The 26,672-nt window shown below is 43.9% G+C and overlaps 1 protein-coding gene across 2 annotated transcripts; it reads right to left on the bottom strand.

Annotated features, from left to right (window-relative positions):
• Positions 1–17,647, bottom strand: lnx2b (ligand of numb-protein X 2b). 2 transcript variants are annotated; one of them, XM_056276161.1, is made up of 11 exons: positions 17,600–17,647; positions 17,445–17,486; positions 11,669–12,273; positions 10,356–10,549; positions 8,154–8,353; positions 6,146–6,574; positions 5,110–5,271; positions 3,622–3,796; positions 2,191–2,434; positions 1,914–2,072; positions 1–1,803 (listed from the first exon to the last, which is right to left on the bottom strand). In XM_056276161.1, exons 3-11 carry the CDS (start codon positions 12,070–12,072, stop codon positions 1,668–1,670), a joined length of 2,103 nt encoding a protein of 700 aa, XP_056132136.1. In that variant the 5' UTR covers positions 12,073–12,273; positions 17,445–17,486; positions 17,600–17,647; the 3' UTR covers positions 1–1,667. The 2 variants fall into 2 exon arrangements, with proteins under 2 accessions (XP_056132136.1, XP_056132128.1); XM_056276153.1 differs by lacking the exons at positions 17,445–17,486; positions 17,600–17,647 and adding an exon at positions 13,130–13,201 and having other exon boundaries at positions 2,191–2,470.
• Positions 17,648–26,672: the final 9,025 nt, after the last annotated feature.

Raw genomic sequence — 26,672 nt, 5'->3', positions numbered from 1 at the left:
TTGTGATTTTTCTTGAGTTTATTGAACATGATCGAAAGAGAAATGGTCCAGTACACAAGATATAACACCTACATTTTACTCGAGAAAATAAAATTAAAACAATATTTGGAATGCTTCAATTGATGTCTAAGAAATAAGGACTTTGCTATTGTGAGGACATATTCTAACACTTCCTGAAAATATTAAAGCCATTTTAACAAAACAATACACTAGGTGACATTTCTAAAAAGATTATTTTACATGAGAAAAAAAAGCGCTGAATGGGTGATGGGAGGGTGATAACTTGGTTTTCGTGGCAATTAAGGCAGGTATACATTTTGATTTGTCCTTCAATGTTCACAAGGCACCCGCATGATCAAACACATTCATTATGGAGCATTGTACTGAAACTGAGGATACATACAGTGTGGTTACAAACAGATGTGAATAACAAACTTATAAAATCAAAAGACATTTCCTGTCTGCACATTAATACAAACACAACCCTTGAAGACAAAACATGTATGAAGTTCACATGTATGTGATCATGGTATTACTCCCAAGTTAGCTTCTCTACACTGGTTTCCTTTTAGTTGTGGGAGTGGGTTTTTTTTTTTTTTTAGGACCTCACTCATTATGTTTAAGGCTTGGATAGGGCTGGCCTCTAGGTATATCTCAGACCTTTAACCCCCACCCGCGAGCTGGGACACAGCCTGACATCTCAGGCTGCATCCCATCTGGCCAGTCTAAAATCTGACACTACAGACCAGAGGCGGCTGGGCCCTTGTTATCATGACCCGAAGCCTTTTAAGAGAACCTGCCTGAGGTCGCCTCTAAAATATCATCTCAAAAACACATTTTCATAGACGGGCTTTTGCACATTTTGTTTTTACCGGTTTTAAACTTTTCCAACATTGCTTTGAGTCGTGAGCAACATTTCCAGTTTTAACCTCTGCTGTCTCTTTTAACAGTTTTGCCAGTGAAAGCACTTTGATACGCAGCTTTGAAAAGTGCTGAATAAACACGTTTCAAAAAGTAAAACACAAGCACTGGACAGGATGATTTATCAGTCTTTGGCATATGTCTACATAGTCAATAGTCATTCCAAGGTCATCCATATTTCTTCATTAAGAGTATGAAAATTTATACATCTTTGGATGCTGTAAATCAATGCAAATCACTTGAATCAACTCATTGCTAACAAATAAAACTACAAATAAGCAAGGAATTACATAGATCTTGCTAACAGGGTAATGTTAAAAAAAGCTATTCCAGATAGAGGTAATGATCCTTCTAGTTTACCCTTAGAATACAGTTGACTGATTGTCACGCATCTGGCACCATGATTCAACCACTTTGTTCAGGGTGTCAAGCAGTCAGCCGCCCCTCTAAACACACCAGCTGATGCTACAAATAAATATGAACCTACTGTGCTCGTGGATGTGAAAGTCTGTCCCACTCTCAGCAGGGCCATGGTTAAGTGCATATTGCATTACACTCCAAGTCACAGATTACTAGGAGGGAAACTGACTCTGATGATCCAAACGCATTAAAAGAATGTCTCCTTGAGGTGAGTTGTGTGTGGGAGGGACAGTGAAAGGAGAGTGCAGCAGCAGGGTGTGTGTGTGTGTGTGAGAGAGAGAGAGAGAGAGTACTCATACACCTAGGAAGGGTTTGAGAGTGTTCTGCTAAACTAGGCTTCCTGGCCATGACACCACAGTCAGTGTGACTTTATTCTTTTGAAGCTTAAGCATGGGGATGAGAGAAGAGTTGTTCATGCCCACCGTGGTGGCCCCGTTCACTGCCACGATCTCGTCACCACACCTGGATTAAAAACCACAGGTCACTGGTAAATATGGAGTTTGATGAGTAGGAGAGATGAGACAGTACAGAAATGCAACATGTCAACAAGTGTCATTATATGAGTAACTCACTTGAGGCGCCCATCAAAGTGAGCTGCTGTACCAGGGACAATGGTTTTGATGAAAAAGGGCTGCTGGCCGTGGCTCTCCTCATAGCCCCCGACGATGCTGAAACCCCAGCTCTCATTGTTGGTCTTTAGTAGGACAATGTCACGGCACCAATGCATTTGACTGAAATGACATGGGCACAAGAAATGTCAATGACTATATGTTCAAAGTAAAAATGTACAGAGCGCAAGTAGACTGGAGGCCATTACACCAGCAGTGAAGAGGCTAAAGGAGGCAGTACCTAGGCAGGCCCAGCCAGCGGGTCCACAGCGGTGTCCAGTTGAGGTCATCCTCTCTTGGGTTCTCCATAGACTCTGCTTCCTCGTCGTTAGCTGCATCGCTATCCTCCTCAGATTCCTCGGAAATGGTTTGGATGACACGTAGCACCACCTGGGCCTGGGCCGTCTGCGCCTTCAGCACCGACACTGCCTCATTGTAAGTCAACTGGGTCAGGTCTACGCCGTTGATGCTCAGCAGTACATCACCTATAGCAACACAGATCACAGGGAGATGTGGACAACCTGCAGTGGCAAGTCCATACTGGAGGATCACTATGTTGAATTTGACAGATACTCGTTTCTATGAGGTTTGGGTTAGTATGAGATGAAGTGAGATTACAGGCACATTGTATGAACAGTGAGGTTAAGGCCCATGTTGGCCGACAGCCAGTCGACTGTTCCTGCTGTAAAGAGAAAACACTGTCTCAGAGCCATTTTAAATGGTCTTGTTGAAAAAACATTCAGATGCATTATTGCGCGGCAATTTTTTGCCTCTAGAAAAACCCAAGAAGATGAGGAAACATGGGCTGGCAATTCTCCAAAGTAAGCTTAAAGTGCAATAATATCTCCAGATACTTTTCACGTGACCATCAGCACAAAGGTATTTTAGACTAGCGGATGCCTTACTGATTCCCCCACAGCAGTACACACACAAAAAAGAGAAGGAGTACGAGCAGTGTGATCCTTTTGTTAAAACTAATTATAGGATATTCTGTTAAGCTCATTCATGAGGATGTCGTCATTTTCTTCTGTGCTCCTATTGGGCACTCATCAGGATTGTGTCACAGCTGTAGTTTTTAATCATTGCATCCCCTGCCATACACTACACGATAACGGCTGAATGTTTTGGACACTGCCAGAACTTAGTGGGAGCCTGTGACAGCTCTGTCATCTGTCTTTAACCCAGTCACAACGGACAACCCAAGACAGCCAACCACCGTTCATGACAAACATATTACCCATGTCAGGGAAATTTTGTCTGAGACGGCCTTACATTATAAAAAAAGAGCTCTTTTAGTGGGCTTTTTTTATTTGGGGAGCACTATTGCACCAAAGGATTAAATTGCACCTTGGCACACAGCAGTTGGATGAGATGAGCTTAATCTATACTGAATTGATTTAAAAGATGCTACAACCCATTGCTCGGTTTGACTCCTAATGATAGTAAATAAGAGTTTAGGTGAAAAATTCCCTTTGAACTGTGATCTGTTTAAGGAGTGCTATCCTACAGTTGAACCTGCAGACTGACTTCAATGTAGAGAGCAAGGGGCAGTTTACCAACAGAGGTTGTTCGAATGTGGCAATATTCATGAATAAATCAAAAAGAGAAGGTCAAAATGCAGTTTTATTACTTATTCACTGGAAACGACAGGAATTCAGAAGCTAGGTGGTACCTGTTTTGATTGTACCCTCTCGGTGCAGGCAGCCTACAGGCTGGACACTGGTTATGTAGACAGGCAAACGGCTACGGCAGTCTCTTCCCCCTGCAATCGTGATGCCCAGGGAAAGCCGTGGCTCTTTCTTCAGGCTCACAGTCTTTTCCTGGCTGGAAAAACCACCTGGAGGGTCCTACACCATGCATCACGCATCACACACACACACACACCTCATCGATGAGTGAATTAGGTGTATCTGATATCGCCGTGTTGGGGTTGTTCCTACAACATCAAAATTAATGTTGCTCCAGTACAACCCTTTGCAAATGACATTGTTGTGCTGTTTTGCCTTTGTGACTAAAGGAAAAAGACTTTTGTGGGATTAGGTTGTGGGTTAGCTATCGGTTAGGTTAAGGTTAGCCATCGGTTAAGATTAGGGTAAGGTAAGTGTTGGGTTGACGTTATGTTAGGTTAGCATTTTTCTGGTCTTTTTCCCCCATCTGACCATCTGGATCACATGTTTATGGGGCTTTCATTTTTACTGGTTATGGCGCCCGATATCTTGAACGCCTCTGGGATCCTTTGACTTAATTGATTCCTCTCGCAAAACTGCTCGTACAAACAAATGTGAAGCGTTTGAGATGTAGTTGAGAAGTGAAGCAGATGAGATGTGCGAGGAGCAACACTAAACTCTCGTAGTGGAGGAGATGTGTGGAAACCGACAGCTCCAGCCAGCTTCCTTGTTGCTCTTTGGAGTCTGTAAACCATCAGATAGGGTTTTTTTGTTGTTGTTTTGTTTTGGGGTTTTTTTTTGGGGGGGGTGTCTTGGAACAGTGTGGTGTGCGTGTGTTTGAGCAGATGGGGGGGGGGGTCCTTCCTTCCTCAGCAGGGAACCCATCCCCCTCCCAGCAACACTAAATAGGTTCTACTCTACAGGCGAAAGCTAACTGTCACCAGCTTTGATCCTCTGTCACCCAAAGCAACAACCAAACAAAACGCAAGCCAGTGGCCCCGTAGCAGCAAAGTGAGCAGCACCCTGGTTCTTTTGATCAGGACAGAGGGAGGCCCCAAAGAAGGGCTTTTATCTCTGCTCAACGAAGCAGGCGTCTACAAGCCTTTCACCTCCGATTGGGGGTGGGGAATATTCCCACAACAGATAGTGTACAGTATAACTGAGTGTGATGGCACAAAGACTAAATCATGACTGTTAAGCTATGTAAACATAAACACATTAACATTATCTACCCCAAAAACATAGATGATGCATTGGTCTAATACATGGATGACCACAAGTGAAAGCCTTTGTTGTTAGAACGTATGATGAAGACTTAAAAAAGTTTTGGTTAGAGGCTCGTTATCTCCATGTTAAGACAACTGAGAAAACACAGTGAAATTTAATCAACATGCTGCATTCAATCATCCTTTGCGTTACCCACTTCATTAAATGACATACACCATCTGAAACATTCAATTTTTCTGCTCTTATTTTCCTGTTTTTAAGATAACCTTCATGTAAGTGGAACGGCGTCTGAAGTACTGCGGCTCCGGAGCCCTCCTGGCAATTCGACCATGTTGTCCATCTCCCCGTTGTACTTCTCCACTACTGCTGCCCTCCTCCTGGGCCTCCGCAGACCTCATCACCACAAAGTTCACCCGTACTTCACTGGCCTATATGAACACATTCACACAAAAAGTCTTTTCTAAAAACCACATAAATATCAACTTCCTAAATAATCATCTAGTAACTAAAAAGTACTGTGTGCAATTTTACTTTTAATCCAGACCTCTACCATCCAGCGATGTGAATAACCAAAAAATAAAAAATAAATCAGGGCGAGCAAGAGAAATCACATTAGATATGAAGGTACTGGACACACGCCATGTTTGCTGACATTTGCCATTTTTGAAATCCCCAGTAGTTATTGTTGGCCACATAGTTTAACAAGAACAAGTTCGATATAATGTTTCAGGAAACCCAATCACACTGAATCTTTAAAAAGGGGAAATATTCACAATTTTCAACATTATATCTATGTTGCAAGGTTAACATTCCATTAGCAGCCACAATACTGAGCAGTGTTCTGTGTCTCTGAAACGCCACTAACATTGTGTGGAAAAGTGTCTGCCTGTGACATCACCAGTGGACAGCCTGAGAATGGGAAAACTCACTGGTAAAGAATTATATAAAAATGCAAATATCATCGTTACATACAGCTGTCATGGAAAATGTGAATAACAATGCTACATTATACAGTTTTGTGTGGCATTGTTATACATCTTTTCTTATAGCATGCACCCGATGCAACCAGGAACTAAGTTTTAACATCAAAGTTTTGTGCCCCAGACACACCACTAGCGCGCACAATTTTGAACCGTTTCAGGGGGAGAAGGATGACTACTCAGTATTATGGCTGCTAATGGAGTGTTATCCCTGCAACATAAAAGAGAGATCATGTTGAAAATAATGATTGTTGCCAAGTTGCACAATCATCTGGAAGATTATTAATGTGGCTGTATTGTGTTTGTGCAACATGTGACATACCTGTATGATCTGGGCAGCACTCTCAGGGGTACCGTGTCTAAGATCATGTCCATTGATGGCCAACACCTTGTCATTGTTCCTCAGTTTGCCATCCTTTGCCGCCAGGCCCCCAGACAGCAGGTCCAGGATGAAGACCCCGCTTTCATCTGATTTGCGGATGAGTTTGATGCCCAGCGGTTCCGTGCGCTCCCTCTTCACTAGTGTCACCTGGATGACTGTGCCAGGGTTGTGGTTCGAGGTAGCTTTGCCATGTGGGCCGTGGGAGGGCTGGGAGGTGGTAGTAGAAGGGGGGGAGTGATGCTCGGTTCGTGGTTCCCTAGGCTTGAATCCCTTCTCCTGCATAACAGTGAGCCTGAGCAAGGAACATGGCCGTTGTAGCACACTGATGGCCCGGCCATGAGGGACAGAGGCCAGGTTGACATCATTCACCTGGAGACATGACCCAAATGACAAAAACAAAGAATGATGTTGTCAATGATAAAGCAGCCCAATCCAACACTGAGGGTGTGCCATCTTTGTAAATACATGTGTATTGCTGTGGAAAGCGGCACTAATAAATTGAGATTTAATGATTGTGTTAGTCTGCTAAAAAAATAGATGAGTAACTGGGATACTGCTATATCTGCTCCCTCCAGGCCCATTTTCCATATTCTTGCATATTGGGTATTTTTTAGACTTACATCACATAAACTAAGAAAAATAATCAAGATTGAATATGAAATTATAATGGGAGTGCAATAACCGATATTTGGCATAAGATTCATTTGTTTTGCTTTAGACGCTTCAGGCATTCCCCCATCCATCAAAATTAAAAGCCTGTCAAAGTAATGCCTGCTTTACAAATCTTATTTGAGCTAGGAACTTCACAAAAAAGAATCAATGCATTGATTCGAGGGGAAGAGAGAGATCAAGTTTAAAAAAAATTAGGCTTCCTATAAAACATCTCTCATTACATCCAATGGCTTTTCACAAAAAAAAAAAAGTGTCTAACGTTTCACATCCTGAGGCAGCCAAGCTGGCTGGGAAAGTTTTCGCTCTCATGTCTGGGTTTGACATTGGCTGGCCTCAATGAAAAGTCAGGTTTTTGAGGGCATTTCAGGGAGGTAAAATGTGCCAGAGCTAAGGGTGGAATGGTACGCAAGCTCAGTTTACAGCAACACCACATTCCAGTACAGCCAGAGGGCAGAAATGCAAGGTGAGAGAGATATTGGAAGAAAAGAATAGGCTGTACCTCACTGAAATCCCCCTTAGAGTCACTTTGAACCTTCATTCTGTGCTAAGGAAAGCACACAAACACTAACCATACATTTGGTTTTACAAAACTCAGTCTTTCACATTGAATAAAACACTGCTATACTTATTCTTACCAAATAAAAAACAAGATGATATGGTGCTTACTTAGGGGGGGGGGCAACATAGGGATGATGTGTTTTATGAAAAGTGTGACAATTCCAAACCATACTTCATCTTCGTCCTAGCTATTACTGCTGTATGAAAGTGAATGGCGTTGTTTCAAAACTAGTCCTCGTTCTAAGAAAAAACAACTGTGTATTCTGACAAAGGACTTGGCAGATGCAGGTTAAAGTCCAGTTGGCTTTGTGTTTGAACCTTGACCTCCAAGGAAAGAAAAGGGCTGAATGAATCAGAGATTGCAGCCAGTGCTTGCTGTTTACAGTGATGTTTCATGAAATGTACATGCCCAACAGTGCTTGGCCACGCCTGTCTTCACAGAGCTCAAACTAGTCTATCTTGAATATCTTCTTCCACAGTAAACCACTAACAAGTGCAATGTTTACAGTGTTGTGCAGACCCTTGCAGTATAAAGGAAGAAGGTGTTTATGGAAAAATGTATGGAACTAAACCTTCTTATCAAACTGTGTATGCAAAATACTTTTGGATTTCTTTTGCCAATTTTCTGTGCTGAATGAAGAAGAGGAGATGGAATATTTCAAATTACAAGCTATGTATCCAGGCATACTCTTCACGTAACCTGATATGTCTCTCTCACCTCCAAGATATGGTCCCCTGGGGCCAACTTCCCATCACGAGCTGCCAGTGAGTCACGGACAATCTCCTGGATGACTATGTTCCCCAGCGGTGTGTCTTTCCCCCCCACAATGCGTAGGCCGAGCTCTTCCTCTGGCTCTTCTCGGAACAGCTCCACCACATTGGCTTCTGCCACCAGACTGGACCGCAGTGGGGTGGTGTCTGGAGGGAGGCAGAGGAATGGAGGGGAGACAATGAAACACATATTGTTGCATTTCCAATTTACAAAACCAATACTTCCAGTTACCAGTTCTGCATGGCTGAATCACAATGAAAGCTGTACCACTATACCCAATAAACTCACATCAGTGACCGCAGTGTTGCTCATGTAATTATTAATGAGTTAAATTAAAATCCCGTCATACAAGGGCTTAATCTATATCGCTTGGTGGAAGAATGTCATGTCATTATAACCTAATTACTATAGATTAAAAATAGAATAATTGTGCCCAACATTTTCATTGCACTACTAATTTATGATTGAGGACGGGAGTTTTAAACATAACTGAACAAATTCAGCACAATTACTAGTAGCAACATTCAATACTAATTTTAGTATTAATCTACTTTGTATTTTGATTTTCCTATTCTCTGCCTCTTGATGGTCCGAAGGCACAACTACACTAAATGTGGTTGACTTGACATGCACTTTTGTCTATGATGTGTTTACCACATAGCGCTTAATGATGCCAGTAGGTAACAGTCAAATTCATCTGGCAATTACTTTTTATTTTATTTTTTTCTATTTTCCCCCCTTTTTCTCCCCAATTGTATCTGACCAATTACCCCACTCTTCTGAGCCATCCCGGTCGCTGCTCCACCCCCTCTGCCGATCCGGGAAGGGCTGTAGACTACCATGTCTCCTCCGATACATGTGGAGTCGCCAGCCACTTCTTTTCACCTGATAGTAAGGAGTTTCACCAGGGGGACGTAGTGTGCGGGAGGATCACGCTATTCCCCCCAGTTCCCCCTCCCCACTGAACAGGCACCCCAACCAACCAGAGGAGGTGCTATTGGAGTGACCAGGACACAACCAGATCTGGCTTCCCACCTGCAGACACGGCCAATTGTGTCTGTAGGGATGCCCGACCAAGCCGGAGGTAACATGGGGATTCGAACCAGCGATCCCTGTGTTGGTAGGCAACGGAATAGACCACTAAACTCTACGCTACCCAGACGCCCCTGGCAATTACTTTTAAAATCGCTTTGTATTAAGAGTCTGCAAATTGGGCAAATTTAATTGCAATACATTACACAATGCCATGTCACTAGGAAGCTTAGAGGATTTTCTGCCATTTATTTCCAAAGTATTCGGTGGAGAGTGGCATGAAAAAGATGTGTAAATATGTCTCTGAGATAGCACTCTGTGAAGGTGAGCAATCCACTGGCGTGCCCTATCTTGTTACTCTCTTTGCTTGATCCTACAGGTCTGGGCAAATATAAAGAAAGGGCAGTAAGGTAATATTTCTGACAGTGATGATGACCACTGATGACGCCACATTCTTTGAACGTAGTTATCACCAGTTGCCAGGTTACTCTGTTTGGCCCATGACACTAGATCGCAAGTTGCTTTTGAACCAGACAGACTTCCACTTAAAAGCTCTGAGAATTACTACATAAAGTCTGGGCTAATGATTCACCTGTGACTGTCTGAGAATCAAAAACCTGAGGCTAAAATGACATCCATGGGGCACCCTGGTGGCTCACCTGGTAGAGCACAAGCCACATAAGGCTGAATCCTTACCGCAGTGGCCAGGCCCTTAGCTGCATGTCATCTCCTCTCTCTCCCCTGCCTTTACTGTCTCTACTATCGCTATCATATAAAGGCAGAAAATGCCTTAAAAATAATCTTTAAAATTATATCCACCATTGCTTCCATTCTGACAACATAATACCAGAAAGAATGGGCATTACAAGAAGCCATTACATCTTCTCACCATCCCAGAGGTAAGTAACTTCCTTTCCATCTAGCAGTCTTGATAAACTACTTTCACCAAAACAGATATGAACATGAAACCTCACACAGATACAATGTGGCCACTCTTCAAGATGTGGTGGTGCTTTGCAATTACAGTGACAACAATACTAGCATTGACTTGGGCTCTCAAAAACCTCCCAAATCACTGTACTTAATGTGCCATTTGGGTCATAGGATGTCTCCTACCATCTTCACTCTCCTCGTAGGCAGGATTAATTAATCCAGGCTCGCCTGGGTCTCTGACAGGAACCCTGGACATCGTTGGTGTGTGCTTAGTCTCAGCTGAAGATTCCCCCTCGCACTTACGTCCCTTACACTCATTCCAGGATGGCCTCTTCCTCCTCTCTGCCTCCTCCTTCAGCCTTCTGAAAACAGAACATCTGAGAAAGGGAACAGTTGAACAGAATGATAGTCAGTGCATGTGAAAACAAAACCATTCAAAATTGATGCCCAACAGTGAGTTAGTTTTTTTAAACAGAAGTGCCAGAGAATTAATGTTTATCAACTTCTCGGTGATAAATTATGAGGTTCTCATTATTCTTTCTGAGGCTGCCCAGGGGTGCAAGGCATAGCCAGATAAGAGTAATAGGGACAGAGGTAGAGAGGAGGTGAAGAGAGAAAAATGTGTGAGAGACTGGACTCACACAGAATTTAGAAGAGAAGAGAAGCGCTATGCAGATAAGCAGACTATTTTACTGCATTGCAGGGTGTCTGTGGGGGGGGGGGGACAGGTAGAGTCTGAGTAAGTCAGTCAGTCAGTGCTAACTGAACTTTGCCTCACTGTTTGCACTGGGAGGTTGCAGCAGAGCCGTTTATAACACAAAAACATTTTACCCAGCATAGAGTGCATCACCACTGTGCAAGTAAGACAACAAAGCAATGCACAGCCCATGAGGAAAAACATGAGGGTTAACCCACAACTTCTGGTAAACCAACAACCAAAAATTAGAGCAGATGCAAGCCTCTGTATTATAAGGTGACTTCGAACAGGACCTGTGCTTCCCTAAGCTTTCTATCATTAAGGAGTTGCTACATTTCCATATAAGGAAAATAAACTGGTCAAGAAGATGTATAAAAGAGTTACAAAAAATTCTAACAGTAGTCATTTGACACTGCACAGTGAGCAAAGGCATTCTTTTGTCATGACTTAAGATGCTTCAGATCTCAGACACTCCACATACCACAATTTTTCCCCCACTGCTTGCACCGAGTACTACTACTCTTTAACTATTGGCCAATATGGAGGACCAAACCAACACATTAATTTTATGGACTAATATCATACTATACAGCATATGTATCAGTACTTGGATCATTAGCTTTGATGGTGGAGATTATTAATAGAAAAAGAAGATCACATTCTTGACAGCAGAGGTTTACAGCCTTCTGTGTACAAAACATAAACAAACAAATACTAATCCAACCATCTCACTTCCAAGTCTGATATGGATTTAGATAATGGAGAAATTAATTATGTTACCCATCCTATAGCATCTTACCTGTTGTGCAGGTGGGGTTGAAGTTCACAGCGCTGCATCTGTTGCTGACACTCTGCATGGTGAGGGCAGAGGACAGTCAGCTTGTCCAGTAGGTTCCTGACCAGCAGGCTGGAGGGCCGGCATTGGTGCAGCTGCAGTCGCTGGCGGTCCACCGGGCAAAAGTCCTGCTCCTTCAGGAAGCTACTCAGACAATGAAAGCAGTAGGTATGGCCGCAAGGAGTGTCCATAGGCCTGAGCAAAGGTTGCAGACAGATGTGGCACACCAGCTCATCATCCACCTCATCCTGGTACTCATACAGATGGTTGTCCTGGCCGTCGTGCTGCTGGCCACACTCCTTACACATCCGCAACCACATCAGGCCTCCAGCACTGCTACAGCTGCTAGAAACTTTGGCCTCCGTCATGGCCGCTGAGGGATCTCAGTCCAAACGTCCTCTCTTCCACAGGAAAAGATGTTGGGCCTGTAAAAACTCCCGAGGGTCGAGTTTATTTCATCAGGCCGCCGTTATTTGCAGCCTTGGTTTCGGTACATCCCAGACTGAATCAAATCAAATTATAACGCTGAAACAATGATCCACTGCCCGCACTGTCTCCATTTTCCATTTCTGTTGAGAGAGAAGCACAAAGAAGGTCAGCTGCTAAGATTACACTTTTCTTACACATATCGGCCAACTCCACAGGAAATGACACAAATCCACAGAGCAACAGCAATATGGCAGCAAGTCACAGCTGTTTCCTCTCAGCAAGTTTCCTGAGGGACAAAAGGAATTTTCATCTCGGCTGAATGTCACCGTGCTTCATTAAAAGGGCTAAACTCCATGAAAAAGAGGCAAGAAAACAGAGAAAGGACTGAAGTCAAGCTGCTGCTAATGGGAATGAACAAAGGCATGGCACTACATGAGAAAAGAACTTTGAATGAACTGGGCAGAAATGCAATCCCCATCACTAATGACTCCATTGCACCCAATCAGCAGTGGTCTGCATCCCTCTGTACGGCTCCTAATCTCCACTAATTCCCTCTCATAGGGAGATTGCTGATTTTGAAGGCAGTCTTTGGAGAAACTTTTGCCCATTTATTTCACATGTGAGGGTCTTCCACATCAGCTCCAACTGACATTTCATGAAATTGCTCTAATGACAAAAATGTAAACTCTGAATCTCCAAAACTTTACTATGAAAATGGACAGCTAGATACCTAAAGGGGAACAGCCCTTTAACAAACAGAAGTGAGAGCAATGAAAACATTGCGAGATCATTTTCCTTTTTGCCTCCTCTTACAACATAAATGTCCTAAAAGACAACGAACACATAGCCCAAAAAAATAAAACAAAAAATCATAAAACATCACCCGAACATAATAAGCCCCCTGCTGTCACTGGTCTCTAACGCCAGCCAAAGGGTCAGGTAGGTAGAACATGGTAAGTTTTAGCTTTTTCCATCTATTAGCTTTGTTCTACTCACCGAGACGATATCTGTGCTGCCAAGCTCCCAGCAGCCACTGCACACAAACGCAAGACTATGACCCAGCAGCTGTGCCGGCTGCCTAAAGCCTGAATGAAACTAGAGCCCTGCCTCTCCACCGTACCGTCAGAGTAATATGTACGCGAGGGCGTATCAGACAGAAAGAGAGCGAGAGCGCGAGAGAAAGGGCGAGAGAGAGAAAGGGCGAGAGTAAGGTGTATGTGCGCCCACTGCAAAGGCTGTGTGTGTGTGTGTGTGTGTGTGTGTGGGTGGGGGTGGGGTGGGGGGGCAAGCACAGGGGATCTGAAAGGAAAGGAGAGCCGTTCATTCTGTCCGTCAACTCCTGAGGTGGAGGCAGGCAAGTGTGGGGGGGGGGTTGCTCATGCTGCTGACTACGGCACTACCGCAGGGAAAACACTATAAGGTCGACTACTGGACTGACTGATGCACGCCTCCTCACGCACACAGCAGCTGAGGTCGAGCAGGACTCTTTTTTTTTGTGTGTGTGTCTCTCACAGCCTCTCTTTTACTTTGGACAAGTGACACCTACTCTGTAATGGATAGGGTCATGGATCCTGTAACGCCGCAAGGGGAACCCATGAGAACAAGGCTGCGCTACATTTGTTTGAGGCAATCACATGACCTTGTTTTCTTGTCGCGATCCAACACATAAATCAAACAAAACATAAGATTTAATGGGCTGTGCTGCCTTTATGGAAAGCGTGTGGTTTGTCCTTTTACTAATAGAGGATGTTGTGAATGTCACAATCATTCTCTTTTCAATAGAGAGCATGTGTACACTCTACAGAAGAGACCCCCTATTTTCTAGGTTCCCATTTTAATTTTTTGCTGCCCTCAATCTTACTTGCTGACTCCTACCTGATTAATACATCTGTTATTACGCTTATAATTTTGTTGCATTCAGTATAATATGCAATTGACCCACCAAGTCAAGCACCCTGAATGTACAAATTTATTTGGCTAAAATTCTAATTCTGATTCTATAGACAAGCAATTAAATATCCTTTATTATCTCCTGATAAGTATGGTGTATTATGGACCCTATAATGAAGTGATATCCGATGCTTTGGCGTTTTGAAAAATAATCACAGTTAGCCTGAGAGAGGGCAATTGTTTTGTTTTTATGTTAAGGTGCAGGTGATGGCTCCATCATAGTGGAGAGTTAAACTGGGATGCAGGGCAGTGACCCTAGAGGTGACAGATGGTCCCCTTCTCTCACCGTCTGGGAACGGACCAATATGAAGCCATGTTCCCACATCTACTGATTTCATGCTAACACCTTGTTGTGCCATAATGTGGCTTTGTCTGTCAGGGGTACACAAACTGTTGAACTGAGAGACTGGATCACAACTTGTGTTTCAAGTCTACACAGATACTTGCTGCTCTTAGATCAAATAAAACAGGCTTTGAACAGTGATAAAATAATGAAAAGATTTGATTGTTTTCATTATTGAGTTTACTGTTATGTAATATTCCAAAGTATCTGAGGCGTTATTGTGCAAAACATTGTGAAATTAGTGTTCTGAAGGCAATTTGCTTGCAAATATGGGTGGCACAGTGGTTAGCGCTGTTGCCTCACAGTAAGAAGGTCCTGGGTTCAAACCCCGGGATTGTCCAACCTTGGGGGGTCATCCCAGGTCGTCCTCTGTGTGGAGTTTGCATGTTCTCCCCGTGTCTGTGGTGGGTTTTCTCCGGGTGCTTCGGTTTCCCTCATCATCAAAAAGATATGCATGTTAGGTTTAATACTCCTGTCTGTGCCCCTGACTGAGGCATGGCAAGACGAACTGGAGCTGGTCCCTGGGCACTGAACGGTGGCTGCCCACTGCTCCTAGCTACACAGCTAGGATGGGTTAAATGCAGAGAAAGTATTTCCCCAAGGGGATTAATAAAGTAATAAGTAAAAATAAATATCTCAATTTTAGGAGTCCCCACGTAGCAGCAGTTTAGCAGACTAATGCCCCTTTTCCACTACATGGTACCGGCTCAACTCGACTTGCTTCTGTGTCATTTTCCATTATTGTAACAGTACCCCCTTAGTGTACCCGCTCTAGTTTTTTTGGAACCTCTACAAAGGTGGTAACAGTTAACAAAATGCTGGTACTTTCCAGTAATGGAAAACGGAAAAAGGACGAGCCGAGCCGGGTTGAGCCAGTACCATGTAGTGGAAAAGGGGCATTAGATTAAGCCTAATCAGTTAAAAAAACACCTTCAATGAAAACCCAAAATTCAAGAAAATGTCTAGAGTCTGAGAGTTTCTTTCACTTTCAAATTTAAAGGCTCACACCAGAAGATATCTGCTTAATACAAGAGAACTCAAAGGGGGAATGCCTTATCCAAATCAAATGCCTGACCAACATGTGACTTTCTAAGCTTTCTAGGGAAATGTCTCTGGTGTGGGACTAAAGTGTCCTCTGAGTTGTCTCAGAAGGGATTACGAGAGGTGGCATTCCCTCACAGCTGAGCTGATTCACTCCTTCACGTGTTCAATATGAAGATATGAGGGAGTCACATGAGCTGCCATGCCCCTCAGAGAACACAGTTGAGGCCAGGCTTAATATTTCCCACAGACTGGGAGATGGTATTAGACAGGAGGTGTGTCTTGTATGTCTGTACTCTGAGACAGCGTTGCCCATTATTAATACAAATGCATTGAATATACAGAAACAGTCAACATACTACCATCTAATAACCCAATCTGACCCTCACCTGCCAGTGCCTTTGATAATGCATTGCCAAGTGAGGAGTCATAACACTACTTAAAAAACTTTTTTTTAAACGGAAACATGAGTTGGTTTTTAGTCAGCAAATTCAAATACTCGAGTACTCTCTCTCATAAGTACATTGTTAATAAGAAAGCCCTTTTCTTTTTAAAATAATTTTCAAGTTACTGCATTCTAGCTTTGTTTACAAAGACTGCCATGTTGTTTCTGAAACTGCATTTACAACTAAAGAAAATTTAAATGCTGTTACATTTACCAAGAGATAATTGCACTACATTTCTTTATAGAGTGATCAACAGCACACAGCGAAGTGATAACTATCCTCAATTATCCTCAGGGTTTTTGTTCATGGAAACAAAATGTTACGTAACAGGTTACTTTAAAATGTAAAAAAAAAACTTTGTATCATAAAAATGTGCTTTGAATGGAGGTGATGCTGTAATATAGTCTACCTCTCCAAACTTTGCATATTGTGCATATTCACACACCTAACCAAATGAGCGTGACTCACAGCCTTTCTGGAGCCTTATGGCGCTTGCTACCTAAGCAAAGCCATGAAAAGCACTTAGTCCATATTCACAGAGGCTCTGGGCCTCTCTCTGTGCAGTTGCAGTCCACCATCTGGGCATATCACACTGGGCTTCAACAACAAGCTACAGCATTCATACACTTCTCAGATGAAGATGACTTTGAAATGACACTCTTCCTCTGAAGTGAGGCTACAAATAATAGTTAATTCATCCCATACAAATGGCAGCGCTCCAAATTCTCACTGCAAGTCAGTGATACTGAGATGGATGCTCTTAAAAGTGACGATTGACTTTAATTTTTTGTTTTTAAAGAGACGGTTGATTTTATTTGCTTGCTTCATTCACATTTAGCTACAGAACATGACGCCAAGTTCTTAAGGAAACAATAATGCTACTCAGGAGAGCCTCATCATACGCACTGCCATTTTAAAGTCGGTTTTGATTGTTGTGGACTGTCCAGTACAAGATATTGAATATTAAAATGACTGCAGATGGCAAATAATATAACCACAATTAGAAATAGCCTCAGCTTAACTGATGTCAATACAATTTTAAGTTCTCTGATTGAGACGAATGAATTAGCCAACGTTTTACCAGGATGGACCAACGTTTTAACCGGAAGCTTGCTAATTAAAAACAAACAAATAAATAGAACCGTTAAGCCACTGTCTTTCATCAGCTCTTGGGTAGTAGTGGTAGTGTCGCCCCCCCCCCCCACAGAGCCATAAATAATTCAATGTCTCCACTGTCGACTCATGACAGTGGGTCTCACCCATGATGAGACAGACCGAGCTGACAGAAGAGGAAATGTAATAGCTAAAAAGGGTGTAAAACCACAGACACTCATGGAGGAACACCTGGCTCGCCCACTGCCCAGAGCGAATAGACGCCACCTTAAGCAGGGAAATTCAGTTTCACGTCAGTCCGCGGGTTGAACACACTAACTTTCCCCCAATTCAAACCGCTTTGGTTCCCCAAGTTTGCTTAGGCTAGTTAAGCTAACATAGATAAGCTTGAGCGAGCCGATACCGAAACTCGACTTACCTGTGGAGGAGGGTCGGTTTCTTTTTCCGGAAGTGGCAAAACCTAAAACAAAAAATATGAAAAAAAAGTTGATAAGCGACGATTTTTTTTTCATCTAAATACATCTTTTGACTATTCTGACGACCATTACCGACGTCAAACCATATCATTTTTACCGTGCTGCCGCTCCCCGGTGTCGAACAACGAGCCGAGGTGCTCTGACATTCGCCACAGGAAGTTGGTACAGGTGTTGCCGGGGCCACTTTCCCTTCCTTTGTTTTGCAAAATTTAAACTCAGTCGGGGTTTTTAAAAAAAAAAAATTTTTTTTTGCATTTCCAACAGAAAATAAACTTTTTAAAAAAAAACTTACTTAACCTCCAATAGTAAGTAACCACTAAAAGCCACATCCACTACATGGATTATTTGATCAGTTCCCAGTTACGTAACCGCTGTCGAATGACCCATAACCTGAATCGATCTCATAAGCAGTCTGCTTGGTTACTGTGAGTATAGTTTTATTATTACTTTCGACCTTTTCTGCAAACAGGCAAAGACTTTTTCTTTTCTTTTTTTAATCAGAGCTTAAAGAAAACATGTCTATTGCCTGAAACCTTAGATAATAGAATGAATAATTCATTCAAAATGAGTTGATTGAGTGAGTTTAACAGCTTGGCTGTATTTTACTTTATGATAAGAGCTGCCAATGATGTCTGAGATCTGTTGATAGAAATACCATTACTGACTCGTCAAAGTATGAAATTGTAATCTAGGCAAATTACAAATTTACAAATAAATTTACAAATAAACAGTGGAGAAGAATTACACAGAGCAGTGTCTTTTTTTCCAAAATGCTATGAAGTTAATCTGTTTTCTCTTCTTTAGGTACCCTATAACATCACCTTTTAGATTATGGCCTTATTTTATTTGGTTGCAAACTACAGTTTAGTCACAGTCATGCCCATGCCTTTCAACCCTAATGCACGACTTATCAGAATTATTGTCAAGAAGACACCCGACTGATGCCAAGAGCAATAATAACAGTGGCTTTGGAGCCCAGCTATAAAAAGGCTTGACACATGAACGGTGTAAAGGGCCATACCCCCTGCAGGATGGAGAGGAAGTCTCTGTGCCATAAAACCTCTGCGTTAAAGCCAGTTTCCCCCGTGATTTACAGGGATGGTAGGAAACCGAAATACAAACTGACATTTGCTGATGCATGCTCACAGGATGAGACACTATTGTGACAGTGCACAGTTGTTGATTGGTTCATAATTCATGAGGACAGACTGTAGCAAGGTAAAACGTTTTCCCCTCAGCTATACTTGAAATTCATGGTTAATTGGGATGACACAGGTAGTATTTTGTGGTAATGAGTGGATCTCAATCCCCTCCTTTAATGTATCTCTGTAATATACATGGATTTATCTATATACGTACATGGGAATACTGTACTCCACAATATACAGACTAAAAAAACAAAACAAAACAAAAATAGGAGTTTAAATTTGGACTGCTTTCAGCTATCACCATAAAACATACAATTGAGTCTAAAATTTGTATTCTTTACAGCAATGATAAATTGAAAAGATTTTTCTTGTAACCATTATCAGGCTGACACTATGTAGTGCATTATGTATTGCAAAGATTATCTCTAATAAGATTTAGATCAGCTTATAAAAGTAGACAAACTCTAAGGGGCAATAAAAAGATGGGTACTTTGTGTAATGTATCTTCTACTGTGTAACTTGCAGCTCTTGTACTTAATATATACACTTTTAACCCACTGATTTAGAAGTATACCAACTGATTAAGACGACGAAATTTACATAAGCTGACACCATGAACGACTTTTTCCCCAACACTTAAAACTCTTATCATCCTCTTTCTAGGAGAGGGTTTGGGAGCCCGCCTAGACGAGCTGTCAGTATTAATGAGTGAGAGTGACATCGTGTGGTCGGCTGGAGTACTACAAGTCACCTACTTTATTATTATGAATTACTCAACAATTGGAAATAAATCCTGAGCATTTTACGATTGTTTTCTTGTGTGTGTGTGTGTGTGTGTGTGTGTGTGTGTGTGTGTGTGTGTGTGTGTGTGTGTGTGTGTGTGTGTGTGTGTGTGTGTGTGTGTGTGTGTGTGCGCGTGCGCGTGGCATCATTTCCAAGAGCCAGTCAGCGGATAGCAATCACAGTCAGTATGCTTCTTTAATGTGAATGGAATTTTGTAGGCAGGACAAATCTTTTATTCTGATAGAACGTTAAAGCAAGTTGAATTTGGTCTGTCGTCTGATGGGAAATAGTGGATGTGAGGTGAAAAGACAAGATAAACCCTATACTAACAATGCAACACATCCTGATGCGTTTTCTCTCTTTCTCTCTCTCTCTTTCTCTCTCTCTCTCTCTCTCTCACACACACACACACACACACACACACACACACACACACACACACACACACACACACACACACACACACACACACACACACACACACACACACACACACACACACACACACACACACACACACACACACACACACATAGAACAGACCCACAGGCCTCTGTTTGAGCTTAAGGCACCAACAAACAAGAATGAGGCTGTTTGTCTTTCCTGGGATTAGTAAACATCCTCAACAACAAACAAGATCCTCTGGAGTGAGAGGGGAGAAACTGCCACCATCGGGGCAGCTGGGCTCTCACTCCAATGGTCCCTTTGATGTCCCCAAGAGACAGCTGATGGTGAAGGCCCAATGAATCTAAATACTTTTAAATGGAGTATAGCTGTAACAGATCGATGATCTACCATAGTCCTTGCTCTGATATTAGGACGAGCCCTTGAAAAAAGGTCTAATCCTAAAAATCTTGAGTAACAGAGAAAGTTATGGCATTTTGTCTGTCAAGTTAAATGATCAAAGCATACTTGGAGAATCTTGCATCGCTGTCGCTTGTTCTTGCTGGATCACAAAAAGTGTACATAAACAGAAGTTACCACAGAAATAGAAATGCACATACCAACCCACCCACCCACCCACCCACCCACACACACACACACACACACACACACACAGAAAGGAGGGAGATATAGTGAGGCTTTAGACACAGGTGCAGGAAATATCTGTTCTATTGCTTAACTGTTGCTAAGGGGGAACCAAGGACACATAAACTCTGCAGGCGGCTCACCACCCCCACTCCCGAGCTCCCTCAGGGTCAGACAACGTGGTATTTGGTTCGGGCCACAGCTTGCACTCCAGCCCCAGGCCCTGTCTGTCCTCCACACCAAGCCACTAGAAAGACAAGAGCGAGAGCCCCCCGCAACTTCACATGACCATTCTGTGACATTCAAGTTTCTTTTCAGCAGTGTCGCAAAACATGGGGCTAATCTCGACTATTTTGGCGGAGAATTTGATATTTGTCGACTGATCTGTCCTTATGACTTATATATCCATTGTGGAGCTGTCACTGTCAAACTACAGCACCACAATTAGTTTTTATTGATATTGGCGGTTAGAAATTGGCAGCCCACTTTTCCTAGCATCACAACGTACGGAGGCAGTGCTCCAGCTTTCCTAACCTAATAACTTGCATGTTAAGACTGCCACACAAGTTGAACTCCTCTAAAGAGAAGGGGAAAGAGATGTGTGTGTGTGTGTGTGTGTGTGTGTGTGTGTGTGTGTGTGTGTGTGTGTGTGTGTGTGTGTGTGTGTGTGTGTGTGTGTGTGTGTGTGTGTGTGTGTGTGTGTGTGTGTGTTCATGAGTGTCTCTGCGTGAGTTACAAGAGACTTACCAGTCTCCTCTAAGACACTGTTTGACTATACAGAGTCCCTGATGATCTTCAAGGGCTACGCTTGTTTGTGCCTGCCATGTCACTCAGCATGACACCCCGTTGCCCAGTATCAGGACCTCAGAGATCAAAAGCTGTCCGTGATTCTTATCAGGTAATATTCTTGTCCACCTTCCCTCCCTTTCTGAGCCCAGCCTCCTCGCACTGTGTTGACCTGAGCTGTGCACAGTTCCTGATGGCACTTTGGCCTTCCCTCCTCTTATCACCACAGAGGGCAGGCTGTGATAAGGCCGGTCCAGCCTGAGGATGGAGGGAGGGTGCTGCTCCCTTTTCTGACATGCTCAGCCACTTAACTATCGCGTTATCTCCACACCATATGTACGACAGGGTTTTTGTTGTTGTCGTCGTTGTTTTGTTACACACTCGAAATCAGGACATAAGGGACATGTCTCTCATTTGGACTGCACAAAATTACATTAGAGGTATAATCAATTATATATTTTCACTATGGATAGGTTCAATTTACTGCTTATAAAATGGGTCATATATCTGCCTCTCGCTTTGTTTGCTCTGATGACCTAGTAGATGTGTCCTCTACAAGGTTTCTGCCATCGTCGAATTTGAATCTTGAGAGGTCACTGATCTTGACGCTGTTTCCTCTTTAGTTCAAAAAGGCTCAAAACTCCTGCCTTTGCATTGAAGCCTAACAAGAAAGCATCTGTCTCGGCGCTGCATGCATTTGTGAGTATATGGACCGGGCAGACAGACTGGTGTCCAAAGTCACGACCCTGCCCTGACCTGAATGAAGGAAATGGTCACGCTGCTGGAGACAAAGCAGGATTGAGGGCAGAGTCTGAGGGGCTGGCCACCGAACCTTTAACAATGGGGCTGCGCTCTCAGACTGGGGGCCACACAAAGGACAGGGCAACCCCCCTCCAACCCTGCTCCCACATTGCAATAGAGCTGGCATTTCACACTGGCCTGTAAACAGCCATTCAATCAAACTACTGTTTAACCCGACCCCTGGCCTACACAGAAACCAGAATGAGTCTGGCGGGATGTATTTAGGTAAGTGATCTCATCGACCCTCCTTGAAACCGTTCACAGGACTCAGCCCCAAACCCTCTTCTTTCTGCTCTGTTTACTCCACTTGCTCCAGGGACAAAAGGTTGAGGAAAAGTATGATGTTATTTGGTTTTCAATCTTTAAAAAAAATAAAAGGTGTGTCTTGATGTCTTCTTTGGTTTAAAATTGATAGAAATTCACATGGATATTGCTCAAAATTGTACAATCAATAGGCCAACCAATAAGAGACACCATCAGACCCTTCGTCTGGGTCAACTGGCCCCGAGCCGGGGCTGAGGAGGAACCACATGACCCTCTCTCCACTCAATGGATTGCTCCTCCCTCTCTACCTGTGCATGGCATGGATCAAGGTGTGTGTGGGGGGGGCTGCATATCAAACAAGACCGGGGTCTTTGATGTGGATGGAAACACAAACACTGATTTGGCCAGAGTCGTAACAGCTTATTTGTTCCCTTTAGTCATTCATGGGCTCCTTGTTGAATCTGTATGTCTTCAAAGGCCGGCGGCATGCACCGGCGGTACAGTAGCAATGGAGGCTCTGAGAGGGCTCTCCAACCCAGTGGGCTGAGGATCTGCAGGAAGGCCATCTGGTTTCCTGCTCCTTAGATTTGATATTGATTTATTGGCTGTACATGGGAAGAGAAGGAGAAACCGGCTGTCTTAGTCCTCCTCAGCATCCTCACAGACAATGAGCCTCCTGGTCATCTGCATCATTGCAACACAGTTGTCCTAAACGTTGTAACAAGGAAATAAGCAGCGCAATGTTGCTTGCTATTCTTTTTTTTTTACAAGGCAAACCTCAGCAACCAGAAAATGATTTTTAAAGCTTTACATTCACACACACGTTTTCTCTTGGTCTTAGCATTTTCAACACAAGAGCAATGAAAATGTATAGTCACGCTGCAATGTTGCTAGAAAAGGTAAAGTTGACGTTTATTTACATTATCACTCATCACACAATGAACTGCTTTTGGCGTGGTTCATATACGTATCTGTTGGCTTGTACGGCAGAGATTACAGCACAGATCCCTCTGTATTTCCTTGTGAGTAAGACCGTTCCTTGTAACGAGGCGCAAAGCTGTGTTGATTATTCCTAACAATCCCTAGAAACCCTTCACAGTTAACCCATTACAGATACCATTAATTCAGAAACAGGCTTCTGTGCGCAACAACTCTCTCCTTCCTGTGAAGTGGGCTGGTGAGTGTGGCAGTGTGGCCTGGGCCTTTCAGGGCCAGAGGTGTCAATACAGGGCCTGAGTTAATTGTGCCTAGGCATTATTTCTGTTACCAACTCATCCCCCTTCTCTAAGTAACCCACCCCCCACACCACCCCCCCTCAAACGCAGGCTTTCTTCCCCTTCCCCTTCCCCTTTCCCTCCCCCTCCCTACCCAACACAAGCCTGTGATGTGGCTGTCGTAGATAATGAGGTGAGAACTTTATTGCGGCAGTCTGTGAGCCTGGCACCAGCCTGCGAGAAGGAGAGGGGACCCGGGACCTCTGTGCATCCTTGCTGGTCACAGGCGCCCTCTGTTGACTGGTGCAGTTCTATACGCTGGCTGCACAGGCCGTCTGCGACAGGGTCTTCCGGCACTTCACTTCAAAGCGGGGAAGATCAAGGGTCGATTTGCGCATGACACCCAGAGCATGACAATGCCTTGGCCAGCCTACACCTGCTGCTATGTGCCAGTCCCCATGACACAAAGACATGCAGGCAGCTCCTATGCTATGGAGAAAATACTCATTCAGGTGGGCGAGGAGTATGCATACAAGAGGAAGGCGGTAGACACTACCACTATCTGTATTCCATATTAACGCTGTATGTGGACAATGACCTTGTGAGAAAGGGGTAGAGGAAAGACAGCAGCAGGCCTTTAGAGACAGTCAAGGCAACAATTTTTTTTAGATCCCGTAAAACTGCTCAGGCACTAATTGATGAGATGCAGCATGTGAGCGGGCACATCACTTCTCTTTAGAGAAAGCCATCCTCTTGTACACTGCTCAAAAAAATAAAGGGAACACATAAGCAATGCGATGTAGCTCCAAGTCAATCACACTTTTGAGATATCAACCTGTCCAGTTAGGAAGCAACACTGATTTGTGACTCAATTTCACCTGTTGGTAAATTGTCTAATTTCCACCAGGTTTAAATTAGACAATTTGCAAGACCACCCCTATAAAAGGAATGGATTTGCAGGTGGTGGCCACAGACCATTTGCCTGTCCTCATCTTTTCTGGCCGATCTTTGGTTAGTTTTTCATTTTGCTAGTGCCCTCACCACTAGAGGTGGCATGAGGCGGTATCTGCAACCTACAGAAGTTGCTCAGGTAGTGCAGCTCATCCAGGATGGCACATCAATGCGTGCTGTGGCAAGAAGATTTGATGTGTCTCCCAGCACAGTGTCCAGAGCATGGAGGAGGTACCAGGAGACAGGCCAGTACACCAGGAGACGTGGAGGGGGCCGCAGGAGGACAACAACCCCGCAGCAGGACCGCTATCTGGTCCTTTGTGCAAGGAGGAACAGGAGGAGCACTGCCGGAGCCCTACAAAACGACCTTCAACAGGCCACTAATGTGCAGGTTTCTGCTCAAACAGTGAGAAACAGAATGCATGAGGATGGTATGAGGGCCCGATGTCCACAATTGGGGCCCGTGCTCACAGCCCAACACCGTGCAGCCCGATTGACCTTTGCCAGAGAACATCTTGGTTGGCAGATTCGCCATTGGCGCCCTGTGCTCTTCACAGATGAGAGCAGGTTCACACTGAACACATGTGACAGACGTGAGAGAGTCGGGAGACGCTGTGGAGAACGTTCTGCTGCCTGCAACATCCTCCAGCATGACCGGTTTGGCGGTGGGTCAGTGATGGTCTGGGGAGGCATATCCTTGGAGGGCCGCACAGACCTCTACGTGCTAGCCAGAGGTACCATGACTGCCATTAGGTACCGGGATGAGATCCTCAGACCCATTGTCAGACCATATGCTGGTGCAGTGGGCCCTGGGTTCCTGCTCATGCATGACAATGCTCGTCCTCATGTGGCCAGAGTGTGTCAGCAGTTCCTGTATGTCGAGGGCATTGATGCTATGGACTGGCCTGCACGTTCCCCAGACCTGAATCCAATCGAGCACCTCTGGGACATCATGTCTCGTACCATCCGCCAACGCGATGTCGCACCACAGACTGTCCAGGAGTTGACCGATGCCCTGATCCAGGTCTGGGAGGAGATCCCTCAGCAGACCATCCGTCGTCTCATCAGGAGCATGCCCAGACGTTGTAGGGAGTGCATACAGGCACGTGGAGGCCACACACACTACTGAGCCTCATTTTGAATCGTCTTGAAGAATTTCCACAGAAGTTGGATCAGCCTATGTTCTCATTTTCCACTTTGATTTTGAGTATGATTCTGAATCCAGACCTTAATGGGCTAATGATTTTGATTTCCATTGATCATTCTTAGGTTATTTTGCTCTAAACACATTCCTCTGTCTAATAAATAAAGATTTTCAGCTGAAATATTTCATTCATCGAGGTCTATATTGTGTTTTTTAGGTGTTCCCTTTATTTTTTTGAGCAGTATATTAGAAGCCACATGCATATGATGGCGAGATCAAAGGGGGTTTACAAAGCATTTTCAAAGGAAGCTCGCAGTCTTTAATTGCTCTTGGGGGCAACGAAGATTCTCCTTTCCAATACTTTTAGTTGAAGCTAGTAGTTCTACAGACAAGCAGCTTCTCATGGTGAGTCACCATCTTGGCTCACTGAAATGAGTTGGAAGTTTAAAATGGGAAGAGAGCTATCATTGACAAAATGACTGTTGAGATTTTCCTTTTGGGACTTTGAGATACTTGACCCTTTAGGTCAATACCAAATGTGACCTATATCTGGTGTCTGTCTGCATAACTCAGACGGCAGTAATTGGTTCTTCATTTTCCTCTTAATAATCATCACTATAACCTCCGTGACTTGGAGATTACGAGTATTTAGAAGTGAAAGCTAGTAACCCATTCAACCACAACCATTCACCCACAACCACACCTTCCCTTTTTCAACCCCCAGTAAGCAGCTAGAGCAAGAGTAAGTGAAGCCCCTTTTGAACAAGCTGTCATTTCCTCTGGTCAGCTCTGTTATTCCAGAAGCCTTTGTGTGTGAGCCAAGTGGTTCGGATGCAGACAGGAGGAGGTGGGCTCCTCGCATGCATCTGAGGTTGTCAGCCCAGCAGGGGAGGGGGGCTGTTCTGGAGGGCAGAAAACAAATACTGAGCTCAAATGGGATAGGGACAACAAGACCCTGCTGATAGTCATGCACCAATCTGGAGTCTGAATCCTTTTACTCCCCAAGTGCAATACATGCAGAACAATTTAACTTCCTTGATAGGCACAGAC

Source organism: Lampris incognitus, chromosome 1 (assembly GCF_029633865.1).
Source record: "Lampris incognitus isolate fLamInc1 chromosome 1, fLamInc1.hap2, whole genome shotgun sequence".
Taxonomy (NCBI): Eukaryota; Metazoa; Chordata; class Actinopteri; order Lampriformes; family Lampridae; genus Lampris; species Lampris incognitus.
This window is presented reverse-complemented; position numbering and strand designations above follow the sequence as displayed.

What these genes read in the sequence shown, in the direction of transcription:
- lnx2b (XM_056276153.1), bottom strand. Translation starts at nt 12,072, where the DNA reads ATGACGGAGGCCAAAGTTTCTAGCAGCTGTAGCAGTGCTGGAGGCCTG. An exon ending in GCCGTTCCACTTACATGAAG is followed by an intron (nt 3,797 to 5,109) that starts GTTATCTTAAAA and finishes TGCATGGTGTAG; the next exon opens with GACCCTCCAGGTGGTTTTTC. An exon ending in CACTTTGATGGGCGCCTCAA is followed by an intron (nt 1,804 to 1,913) that starts GTGAGTTACTCA and finishes TTTTTAATCCAG; the next exon opens with GTGTGGTGACGAGATCGTGG.